The 12,643-nt window shown below is 33.5% G+C and overlaps 1 protein-coding gene across 1 annotated transcript in view; it reads left to right on the plus strand.

Annotated features, from left to right (window-relative positions):
- LOTGIDRAFT_161576 (hypothetical protein) overlaps positions 1–12,643 on the plus strand; it is a gene marked incomplete at both ends in the record, with an annotated part of 13,570 nt that continues 927 nt past the window's right edge. Inside the window, 2 exons of the mRNA XM_009056942.1 lie at positions 1–147; positions 12,152–12,208. Of these exons, the coding sequence (XP_009055190.1) occupies positions 1–147; positions 12,152–12,208 (204 nt within the window). The remainder of the gene's footprint in view (positions 148–12,151; positions 12,209–12,643) is intronic.

A 12,643-nucleotide genomic window follows, 5' to 3' on the forward strand; every position in this document is an offset into this window, starting at 1 on the left:
ATGGGTATGGTAGAAAATGCAGTGTATATTGTATCTGGATTTCATTGTTTTGTGGGACTATTAAGTGTATGTATTGGAGTGATATCATCTATAAAAGCTGAAGTTTGGTTAGCTCACAGTGTTTCTCCTATCTGGAGTGGTGGATTTGTAAGTATAATTTGAATTACTCATCTTCGGCATATCAGGCTAGTTTTAAACTTTCCTTATTTGACTGCAAATTTTTGACTATATACAACGTTGTATCAAAATGTCGGGTAGACATTTAATCTTCACTTACCAACGGGAAGTAAAATATTGGGAACAATGTGGTTATTATTATTTTTATCCTTAAACTAAACATAACTATTGATCTAATTTTGAATTTCTAATAAGCAGAACTTAACTCTTTCGGCATGTTTTGAAAAATCTTATGATTTCAAAGTGCTGAAGTCCTCGATACATTATTTCAATGTATGGCCAATAAGATTAAATATGCATGAGAATTACAATCGATTAATATAGAAATTAATATTAACGGCTATACCTTTTTGGTGGAATCATAAACACAGTTGACAAGCAATATCCTGATAAAGAACAAAAAACAGATTTTATTTACACAGCGCATCTTACTATACTGAAATTCATCATGGAATTTTTACTTTTTGACACTGTAAAACTTATTTTTTTTGAAGATGAACAAATGTCTGAGATATATATAAAGCTATTTGAAAAATTTTGTCATAAATTGTGTACCTTAATTACCACAAAATGTAACAAAAACACAAGGGGTATATTATGGTATAACTCACTTCTTTAATAACAAAGCACATAACGTTCCAACACAATTTAAATGTCATGTCGTCATCAGATGAAATGTGTAAATTGTGTTGAAACGTTATGTACTTTGCTATTAAAGAAGTGAGTTATACCATAATATACCCCTTGTGTTTTTTGTTATATCTACTCTCCACCTCTAAATGTGGTTCAAATCTTATACCACAAAATGTTTTTCTTGTCCAGAAGTGTTAGATGTTAAGAAACGAGAAGCGAAATCGTGATGAACTGTTAAAATTTTCCCGGAAAACATGAACCTTCACGTTTTATTAACCTTTTACCATTTCTATCAGCTAATATGCGGTTGTGCAAAGCACAATTGTACAAACCATGTTCATTACAGATCTTCGATAGCTGGAAACTGAAAAAACGCTATTTGGTGCACCATCTTAGCAAACCCACTCTTAGGAATATGCCTTCATTATTCAAAGAAGGTACTAAAAACAGGGAAGTTACTCTATGTACTTAAATATTCGTTACTTCTTCACTATTGATAATCCCACACCGTATACACCAGAACTGTACACTGCACTTACCCTACCTCGTTTAACGGTGTCTGATGAAGTGTACGGATTTGGATTATTGCTAATGTAAATTTTTAAAAATTGAAGACGGAGATACATGAAGTACGAGTTCAAACTTGATGGGGGCACAATTCAGGACGTCCTGTATGGTAATCGTATTCTACTAATTAGACCATCTCGCACCGTATATATACGTGGCAGTAGGGATCACACTAGTCTCTTCTCAAACGAATTTATTCATGCAACTCTCGTTTTTCTTAACAAAATACGTTAATGTTAATATGGCATCAATATTTGCCTTTCGTATTTTTTTTATATTGACTCGAATTTGTCGAAATGAATCTAATATAAAGTTGAATTAATGAGAAAACAATTTTACAATTTATTCATTGTTTTTGTGTTAAAGATTTTCAAACCATCAATCTTAATATCATGTTCTGATATTTAAAAAGATACAAACTTTTCTTCTTCCGAAAAACATCAGGAATACCAACTTGGCATTTAAATTCTTACAGGAATTTTATGGAAATTGGCATGGAACCTGCAGTAATTAACTAAACTGAAATGGAAACTCGGAACATCGGAAATGATTGCGGAAATTAACTCGATGATTATCGGATTGATCGGAGGTGATCTGAAACCGAAACACACCAACACTTGATCTTTTTTCTTGATTGCCTTTCGATCCTTTTAACTTAGAAATAAATTGGAATAACCCTGCTGGAATCTTTAAAGCTTCTAATGATAGAATGTAGAGATTTGGTGATGTACAATGCAATTAATTTCCATTTTATATGTTGAGAGATATTTAGCTCTTGAATGCCATTTCTAGCTTTCGTACACGCTCTGCCTGGCTTGCTGAAAATAAGAGCTACACCGACACTGAAAAGTCGGAATAAGAAAATATCTCCAGATTGTGATTTAATTATACAGACTTCTATCCAAGGACGTTGTTACTGTACTAAATAATTAAAATCATGCAATTTTTCAATTCATTCTATTGTCTATATGTCAATTTTTGTTCGTGACGACCATGGAGACATGTATCTAATTCTGATTGAAAAATTTTAAAAAATTAAATTAAAAACTATATCAATATTGCCTCGATCGTTTCAACCAAAAATAACCAACATGTGGACAGGTTATTTGGCTGAGAATTTACTTACAAATTTATCATCAGATTTAGCCGGACAATGGTGATATTCGTCTCGCAATTCACATCTAGTAATTCTCACCCTTAATAAACAGTCATTAAGGTAACTTTTACTGTAGATGTCTCGAATTGACCATAAGATTAAAGGTACAGATTTGACCAAGCGTTCCTTAGTCTCAGAAACAGGAATTGTTGTACCTCAGCTAATCAGTAATAATGTTCACAACTCACTCTCGAAATTCATGTGTGTTTAGAATTATCCGCGTTTGAAAGTTAAAATGACGACTCGTCTCGTTTAATACCCACAATGCATAAAAAAGACATATATAGAAATATAGAGTGAAATTTCTAGCTTGAAGTCATCTTCACAATGATCAGGGTATTCTTATACAATGACCCACTTTCTTGCTTCACGGAAGTTAGTGAATGCAGCTATTTGATTGGATTGTACGCTAGCGAATACAGCCAATCTGAGGCCTCGACAGAAAAATAAAAAATGATAATGACGCATGAAATCGGGGGCTCTGCTTGGCTGTTGGCCTATTCGCTGGTGTACAATTTTTCGTACATTTTTAGTAGGCTACGTCACCAAAAGACTTTTTACGTATTGTATATTCAAGAACTCATCTTTTCTTTCTGTATGTCAATTTTCTTCTCTTCACTGTTAGCATCACTGTGGAGGAAGATACAACCGACGATAAGACAATCGACCTGAAATAACCAGGATTCCACAGTTTAACTGTTTGTCTCTCGAGAAATTACAACTTCTGACAAAAAACGAAATAAGAAGAGACGCAGAATTTGCCTTATCCGGAAAATGAATAATGACATGTTGATTGTCTAGAGACTACTTTATGCAAATGAGAGAAAACAGAAGTTGAGAAATAAGAAATAGTGACAGTAAAATCAGTTCAAATGAATTGTTACTGTGATTGATATCTGGTACAGATTATGACGCATCGTCACAAAACCTAAGAACAAACGAGAGAAAGAAGCACCTATATTTTGCAAGGATAACAACTAAGGTTCGCTAAGGATCTACCAGCCTACCATTGGTCAAGCATCTTGGCATTGATCTTTTTCAGATTATCCGTACCCATTTACTGCTTAGGCGACTGGAATTATGATGTCATTATCACAAAACCAACGAAAAAAGAGAGAACGTAACAACTAGGCTATATTTTTCAAGAAAAACAACAAAGGAGCCTTTCACGGAGGATCATTTCTACCAGCTGGTCCTTGGTCAAGTATTGTTCTTTCCCAGATCATCGGTACCCATTTACAGCTACGTCGAGTGGAATTATGAATAGAGGTGACTAAGTTGACATTTGCGTTATAAGAAAAGATATAAAGAACTGTATTTGGAATGGTGAATGGGGCTGAAATGATACAATCACTATAATTTTGGCTTCAGTTAATAGATACTAGAGAGAACAGTATCACAATGTATAAAGGGCGTATTATTAATAAATATATTAGCTTCAATAATCATTAACAACATTACTTTATTCAAACCATGAGTTTTCGAAATTTACTTCGGACTGTTTACCAGACGCAATATGATATTAAGAATGAATCACATTCGATTCAGATGCAGATAATCACCATACTAATCATATTGTGAAGTATATGCGAATCGAATGTGGCTTCAGTTTTCAGCCTCAGGTACAATTAAAAGTTAAAGCTGGTCCCGATGTTCATTAACATAACCTTAGAGGCCATTTTTCAACTTCTAAATGGTACCTTGATATTGAGTTAAGTTTTCAAAAGAAATCCAGAATAAATCAAGATATTTCGTTAAGAAAATAGACTAAAATGCAGCTCTAAGTATTCTTTATTCTTTTAGGTAATGGGAAAGAACTACAGGACAAAAGCTCAATTTATTTCATCTAAATATGCAAATGAAAAGAGACCATTCAGTCATGAAAATCGATTAAGGAACTTCTTTTTTTTTTAATATTGGTACTTTCAGTGCATAACAAAATTGTCAACTCGATTCCATTAGAAAATTATCTTGTCAAAAACAGAATTGATATTTTTGAATAAATTATGTGCAACTCGAGTGAAGAATAATTCCAATCACAAGAACAGATCTTTTCAATTGTATTTATTCAGATTTTCTTGTGCTTGTATTTACGATCTGAACATTTTGTTATGGAAGAAGTTCTCAAGTCAATTCGAAACTATCAAATCCCCAACGTTATGTCAATCATTGTTTATTTTATCAAAGCTGAGAAAATCAGTTGTCACTGCAAGAGGCACGGATAACAAAACCAGATTTCAATTTTTAAAAGCTAATTGCATTTCCGCTATAAATTGCATTTTCTGAAGATAAAATGTCAACCTAGTTTGCCATACATTGAAATTGAAAATGACGTTCTTTCATGTACTGTGTTGTGGCATGACAACTTCGTCTATTATAGATCAAGTCAGAATATGGTCTACTAGTGTTCTTTAAATCAAACAGGAATTTAATTGCCGCTTCAAATTAAGAGATCATTATCAATATCAGAAGTACTAGAAAATGGAGTTTGTCTATTATACATGTAAGAATATAGTCTCCATTTCTCAAGCAACCAATTTCATTTTCAATTTCAAAATTATATGATGAACTCCTTTTATCATCACTATTAATACCAGAACGAGATCATTTAAAAAAACAACCTTTATTTTAGTATTGAACTGAACTGTTGCGGGTGTCATCGGACAGTCTTTTAGATCACTGGATGAGATTAGGTTTGTCAAATCAGCATCCCACTGGAATAATTCACATACGTCGCTAAAATGAATTGCAATAATGACCAAATTATTTTATTTTTTTGTAGTTTACTGTATTTAACATAAATTTTATGGCAATTTCCATAAGAAATTCCTGTAACAATTTAAATGCAAAGGTGTTTTGCGAAAGTAGAAAAGTTCTTTCTTTAAATCAGAATATGGTTTAATAGGTTGAATTATACTGAAACAGAAATTTTAAACAATCTTGTTCTATTGAAATAACTGTTATCAAGATTTTCAAGTACGTGTTCTTGCGGTTTAAAGTTTCCTGCTTGTGATATGGTTTGGGGTTTTTTGCCCGTAGAAAACTCTCATGCATGACCTCAACAAAAGACAGAAATTCGATAATAATGTAAAGTATGGTAATGTTGGTTTTATTTTGTGATGGAGTAGTGTTATAGAATGAATAGGTTATCACGGTCTTATTTAACATATTATAGACGTATTAGATATGATTTTCACAGCCAATAAAAGGCTGTAATAGTTATACATTACCTCAATAATATAGAATAAATTGTGTCTAGACTCCTTTCACTATCTTTTCATTTCGCGGTCATTATCACTGTTAAGACACCGAGGTACTGTGGTTTAAATAAGCAGGTTATTAACTATTTCTAATGATAAATTACAGCGTGGGATTCAAGAATTACATAACCCGTCTATCTTGAATTTCTGGAAATTTCAGAAGGTCATTCTTCATATGTTTTTGATACAAAATACCACATAAAATCGTACATGCAGCATATAAAATGGGGCTTTACGTCCTGTGCTGTTTGTCGACCTTCACCTTAATGGCAATAGTGTGTGCCAAGCAGAAATTATGCGTGTCTGCGAAATGAACTCACCCTTTCTTACTGCTGTTAATTTTCGACTGTCTCAGTCTGAGGCCCTTTAACACGAGTTCAAAATTTTTATTTCTAAGTGTGGATAGGGAGTACAAACAAGAGGCTGGACCGGCTCTGCCATCCTCCCACCCCCACTTTCTATTTTCTTATCATTATACATAGGGAAAGGACTTGACATTATATTGGCCCTTACTCAACCAAATGATTTATGGTACCACCACTACAGCTCAAGCAAATTCCAAGTTTCTTACCACCAGAAGGCCATTGTTGTGAGACCTGCCTCACACGCGAAACTACACGTAAATAGCGATATTGATGTAATTATTTTATGTCTTACAATACAACTGGTTTTTTTTTTTTAGTTTTGAACAATACTTAATCAATGTAGAAAAATAACAATTTCCTTGCAAGTAATGATTTTTGATAAAACGCAAGAACTGGCAGATAATTGATAGTTTAAAAAAAAGGAAATTTGTTTGTTCTCTATTATGTGGTTTGAAGGTTATTTTTACTTTTATTCGATCCAGATTCTGTCAATATCGACCAATCCAGGAGAGTTTGATACAAAGAGTTTTTTTAAATATAAAAACTGTTAGCTCTTAAGTCCATGTCCTAAAGGTTTTATTTTCAATTGTTACTATAATTACTAAAGTGGCGAATGTTGCTAACGACGAGGTTGAACATGCTCAGCCTTTTGGTATACCTTATGTATGTAACTTTGCAACGGTGTTTTACAGTGAGGAATTTATGAAGGAATAGATTTGAAATTGTCATCAGCAAATTATTGATTATTCCTTTTCCTTATTAGAACGTATGTAGTACATATATGTATCTTGTCCCTTTTTTGTTTTATTTCTAGTTGTTTCTCAAAGGTCAGTGGTCCCATGACATTACAGATAACTCTAAGCCTACTGACGTTAAACCCTATAATTAATCTAGTAATACCAAGGTTATAGATCATTTCGACACGATATATAGTGTAATATCTTTATAAGATTTCAATGCAAAGCTCTTCATAACAAAAAACACAATATACGTTGATTAAATTACTGATACGGAAAGCCTGGAGTTAAAGCTATTAATAACATGCTTACAGAGCGGACGTCATAGAACGCATCCTTATAATTCATGATAAAGGGCGGTAATTCAATTAGATCAAAGTGACCTTTTGACGTTATTTATAATTAGATTTGGTTATTTGTATCATGTAGCTAATACTCTAGTATTTCATCTTAATCAATTTCAGTGAAGTATAAATTGAGTTTAAGCGAGCTTTTATTGGGGCGATCGCATTGCATTTTGTCTTCAAAAAGTCATTATTCTTCCAGTGCAATGATTTTCTTCGTTTTTTACAGCATCGTGCTATCAAAATTATTTATCAGTTTCCTCAAAAATGATCAATTAAGATTGATGTAGACGAAAATGCTTTCTCGGAGATTATTCGCGCCGCCCCCTCCCCCTCCCCCCCTTTCAGTAGACTGGCAATGTGCTAAGCTCTATCTTTTAGTCTGTTGGATAGGATTGGTCATGTGGCTCAACATTTCTTCTCGTTCCATTCCTAAAGGAAACATGTTTACATTTATGCGAGTGCCTGTGGGAATATTAAATTGCCTGCAAGTTATCTGAGGAACTAAGCTGAAGAAGAGACAGTGTTGAATATAGATTGTCAATTAGTCAACTATTTATCGCCTCTAATTAACATGTGCTTCTAAGACTCATCTTAATTGTCTCGTTGGTTGTTTTGGTGCCGCCATGGGAAGCTCGGAATAACAATGTTAATAAAACAGATCCGTTGGTTTATTCTCAGAAGACATTGAAACTTTCTTTGTTCCGGTATCAGTAATAGTCAACTTCGATTTATAATTTACAGAGACCAAATGACATGACCAATGTTTTATTCACGTTGAAAAGAAAGGTCGTTAGATTCATTAACTGTAAGTCTATCTCTTTTAAACATCTGTTGAATTGTAATGGGCAATCTACAAACAGTATCAGAGACTGGACGCAATAGTTCAAGACACTAAACGAAATGGGTATCAAGTTGTTGAATTGTAATGAACATTCCACAGACAGTATCAGAGAGTGGATAGGCCTACGCTAGTTTCAACAACCTAGAGTGAGATGATTCCTTGTTTCGAGAAAGACATAATTATAACAAAGTAGAGCGGATATTGGTTATCGACGTGTGTACCATTGTTTAAAAGTCGTTTAAAAGGTTAACTTCCTGGTTTGTAGCTTATTAAATATCTCGATATGTAAATCTTCGTGGAAAGCCACGGGTACATTGGATTCAAATGTAGGCGATGGTCCTAATTTTATCCTGAATATTGATACAACTACAGTTGACAATAAGCTTCATCAGCTGAATCAGCATTTATTCAGGAGATAATACCTCTTTAAGTTGACTTCCATTGAACATTTGAGAGAAATATGTATTAGACCCACAACTTAATGTCCAAATAGCGTAGGTTGAAGGAAGATGTTTAAGTGCTCTTTAATGGCAAATTGGCCGAAGTGAACTTGTAATTTACCCGTGACTAGAATATTGATTGACAGTTTATTCGTTCCACGTAAAACCGACAGCATATACTTTAACTTGATTTATAACACTTATCATCCTCCGTCATTTGGTAGAGAATTTTATTGAGTGGACTGTTACGTCATACTGCAAACTTACTGTGATAATGAAATGGTATAGAATATTTAACATGCAATGTCATGCTTGGCTATGAGATATTAAGTCTCGATAATCTATTTTGCATTTGACTACTAAGATGTGGTTAAGATGCAAGTGCTTAAGGGGTCAAGTGAAGCTCTGCTGTTCTGTGATAAGTTCAGTTACTAGTTTTACCTCTGTAACGTATTGCTTTAGCAAATTTTGGCTTTGGATTATATTTTTCGGTAACTGGACAATTTCCTACTGATTATGGGGTTCTGTTATATAATTTGATATGAAATTTCTACTGATCTACAAGTTGCTGAGCCAGTAATCTGAAATCGTAGCCTTTCTGAACTAAAAATCCTTAGATATCAGACCTTATCTTAGATGCCCCGACACTGTAACTAATAAAATAATAAGACTAGGCCTGATGTTTTACTGTTCTTCTAATTTCTAAGCTAATAAAGTACGGTTTTAATTCCAGTTTTTCTGCACCCAGCAAAGAGATTAAATGGTAACTTGCGCTCAACTAACCTGTTGCTTATCGTGCTGCATATAATGTACATCTTACAGGGCGCCATTAAAGGCTTATAGCTTATACAGTCAAAATACTTGTCTCATAGGAAATCTACAGAGATGACCGTATTGATTGTTCTTAAGCTCTTGAATAAATTGGAAGGCTACCACAAGAATTTAGAAACACGAAGACTAAGAAATCAAGTGGTAACTCGATTGTCATGATAATTTGGTTATACGGCCACTAAGTACATCGTTTGCTTGTAAAGAGTATAGTTCATCTGGATTTTTTCCCCTTACGTTTTTTCAAATGAAAACACAACGAAATTTCACATTCGTAAAATTAAGTAGCACGAATTATTAAATTTAATAACGACACATTTCTTTTACTGTTTGAAATAGGTACAGTTATTTGAAATACAAAGCTTACCACTAAGACGTATTCGAAGGCAGTCTATAAATCTCAATTCACCAAACCTATATTCTTGTAAGAATATAACACAAATCGCTATGAAATGAACATATCGATGAATGATGAAAACAATATATATGGGCGAAAAGGGGTTAAATTGTTCATGTGATTTTCTGCGGCAACAGTAGCTAAATTATGACAAAAAGTAAAAACAGTATTGAATTCAGTTATCAAATCGAACGATGAGATAACCTGTGGTGTCAAATTTTAACAATTATGCAAAAAATTTTATATTATGATGCGAAACTTTTTCTGGATTAGCTTCTTGGTGGTCTGAACCCGTTAATATACCTTTGTTAAACTAACTGGACGAAAATTGTTTGGGTCATATGATTACAAACAGGGTCCCCCTTTAAGTGAACTAAGTCTGGTCTTTCATTGAAAAATTTCGTTCTCATTAGAAATTCCATATACAGACAAAGTCAAATGAGCGATCTATTAAAAATCATAGCTAGAATATTAGAGAAATAATGGAAAATGATAGGAATGGTAATAAATTGAATAATAATACAAAAATACTGAAATTGATAGAGAAAACTTGTCTGGAATCGACCAAGTAGATCTTTCAGACAGTGAAATGGCCAGTGTCTACAAGTTTTAGATCGGGAAATGTAAATACACATTGATGAGTTTCCAAAATTGACATCAGACGAGTGGAGGTTAATCAAATTTTATTAATTTTCTATGGTAAGAACTATAATAATATTAATCTTAACTGAGTAAATATTAAATTTTATGATTGATCATGTCAGATTTCACATGTCAGAATTTTATTAAGCAAGTTCTACTTTATTTACATGGACTAGCGACTTGCGGGAATTGTTTTAAATAGTATCACAAGGTGTGTAAATCAGACTGTGTTAGCTATAAATTCGTCGATAAACAAAACCACAAAAAGTGACACATAATTCCAATACATATACCTTGGTCGTGTCAGATGTCGGATTTTTTATCGAAATGGGGACATTTTCGGTTAAAATGTTTGGCTTTGAAGTGTGTTTAGATAATGTAAACTTACAATATATTATTTACTTGTCTATCTTCGACAAATTCGAGTTAATTGAAAAATATTCATTTTCAATAATCAATTTCAATTTACCGACAAAAGTTGTTTACTGGAAGTTGCTACTGGTCAAATGTAAATAGCAGTATGGGTTGAGTAAATAACGCAAATATCACAAAAAGTCTTTATGAATTGTTAAATAACTGGAATCTCCACGAAAAATAACGAGGATGTTTGCAAACGTGCACTGCATAGTTTTCGTTTTGCCACGAATCTCTTATTTAAACATTGAAGACTTATTAATCAACCTATAAATAAATCTAAGAGCATTAAACATTGTCAGCAGAGACTCAAGATAACGTGGAACTAATTTCAAGTACGCTGCACGTTCACCTGAGAGTAGAAAAACCCCTGGTGAACATCTTCACAATGTCAGTTTGACCTCATGCACTTCAAGATACAAAATCAGTTGCTTTCATTTCAAATAATTTACATGCTTCTATCTATGATAGGTTGTTGAGACGCTAGCCTATGAAACTTGGATATGTTTCTGGTGAAATATAAACCAATAGAAGCTAATCTGAAGTCAGGAATCCTGACTCGAGATAAAACTCATTAGTTTCATAGAAAGAACCCTTCAAATGTTCAATAGACCTATTAATCAAACATATAGATCTTTATAGACTCGATCAATTTGTCAACTGAATGGATAATGTCTGGAATGGAGTGTCTATTGAAATGATCCGAACTTTCGTTTTAATTACATTAACCTTTTCCAGCCTGTCAGTTTACGCAACCAAAACTAATATAGTCTCAGAGTCGAGCAGAATACAAAGAAACAATATCAAGATAAATACGAAGTATGCGATAACAAAGGCTTATAAAAATATGCAAACATTATTCATTTAACGTGATACCATGGAAAAATCTCTGCTTTTGTTTTGCAATGTTTTTTTTAATCATTTTCATATAGAACATCAGTGAAACACGAAAAAGAGATTCAAATGTGAAAAGCATTCTTGAGGACAGTCCAATTTGAATTGCATTGTTGTGGGGAGCTTATTGGTGCAATCAGTTCGTGGTTCATGTTATATTTGCTTTCAATGTGGAACTACTTGATGCCTCCTTTGTGCCTGTTTGTTGTTGTGCCGAGTGTTTTCTTGAGAATCTGGCATTAATCAAATTGTTTTGAAGATTCGTGTAGTTAAACTCTAATGGCAATGATGCAATCTATGTAGTTGCAATGATACCGTTTATTTAACCGACAAAAATAGACTTACAATCAGTGATGAATCGTAGTCGACTTAACATATCGAATCACACACCCCAGTTGCTGTGTATTCTTGCATGATAATATGTGGTTTAAAGGTCTGTTTTTCTACTTTCAGTTTATCATCACTGGAGTGCTGGGATTCTGCTGTGCTAAAAAGAAATCTAATTATGTGGTAAGTATGAATATAAATTGAACCTCGGGCTATATTGTGCAATCGGAATCCTTTGATAACTTGCTGATAAATGGATTATATGTAATATCTATTCTAATCTTCTAGTAAAAATCCATATTTGTCAGGGATTATATCAAAGGTCCGCGTAGATCTAATCAAATCTCTTTAAATTAATCGACTGAAAGGCGAGAGGAGTTTTCAAACGCCTGAAGCAAAAAAAAATTGTTTTTCTAAATGCATTTGACTTGTAAATCTGAATCAGTCGAAGCATGGTTTGTTTCCTGATTGGCACATTTTATTTGACTTTTCCTTTGATTTTTCGAATACTAGATGTCGGGGCTTGATTTTCCTACTGAAAGATATCTTCCAAGTACAAATTTAAAGGGGCAGGTGCGGCATTTTTTTTTTGGGGGGGGGGGGGGGGGGGGGGGGGCC

This window comes from Lottia gigantea (genome assembly GCF_000327385.1).
Source record: "Lottia gigantea unplaced genomic scaffold LOTGIsca_29, whole genome shotgun sequence".
NCBI classification, from domain to species: domain Eukaryota; kingdom Metazoa; phylum Mollusca; class Gastropoda; family Lottiidae; genus Lottia; species Lottia gigantea.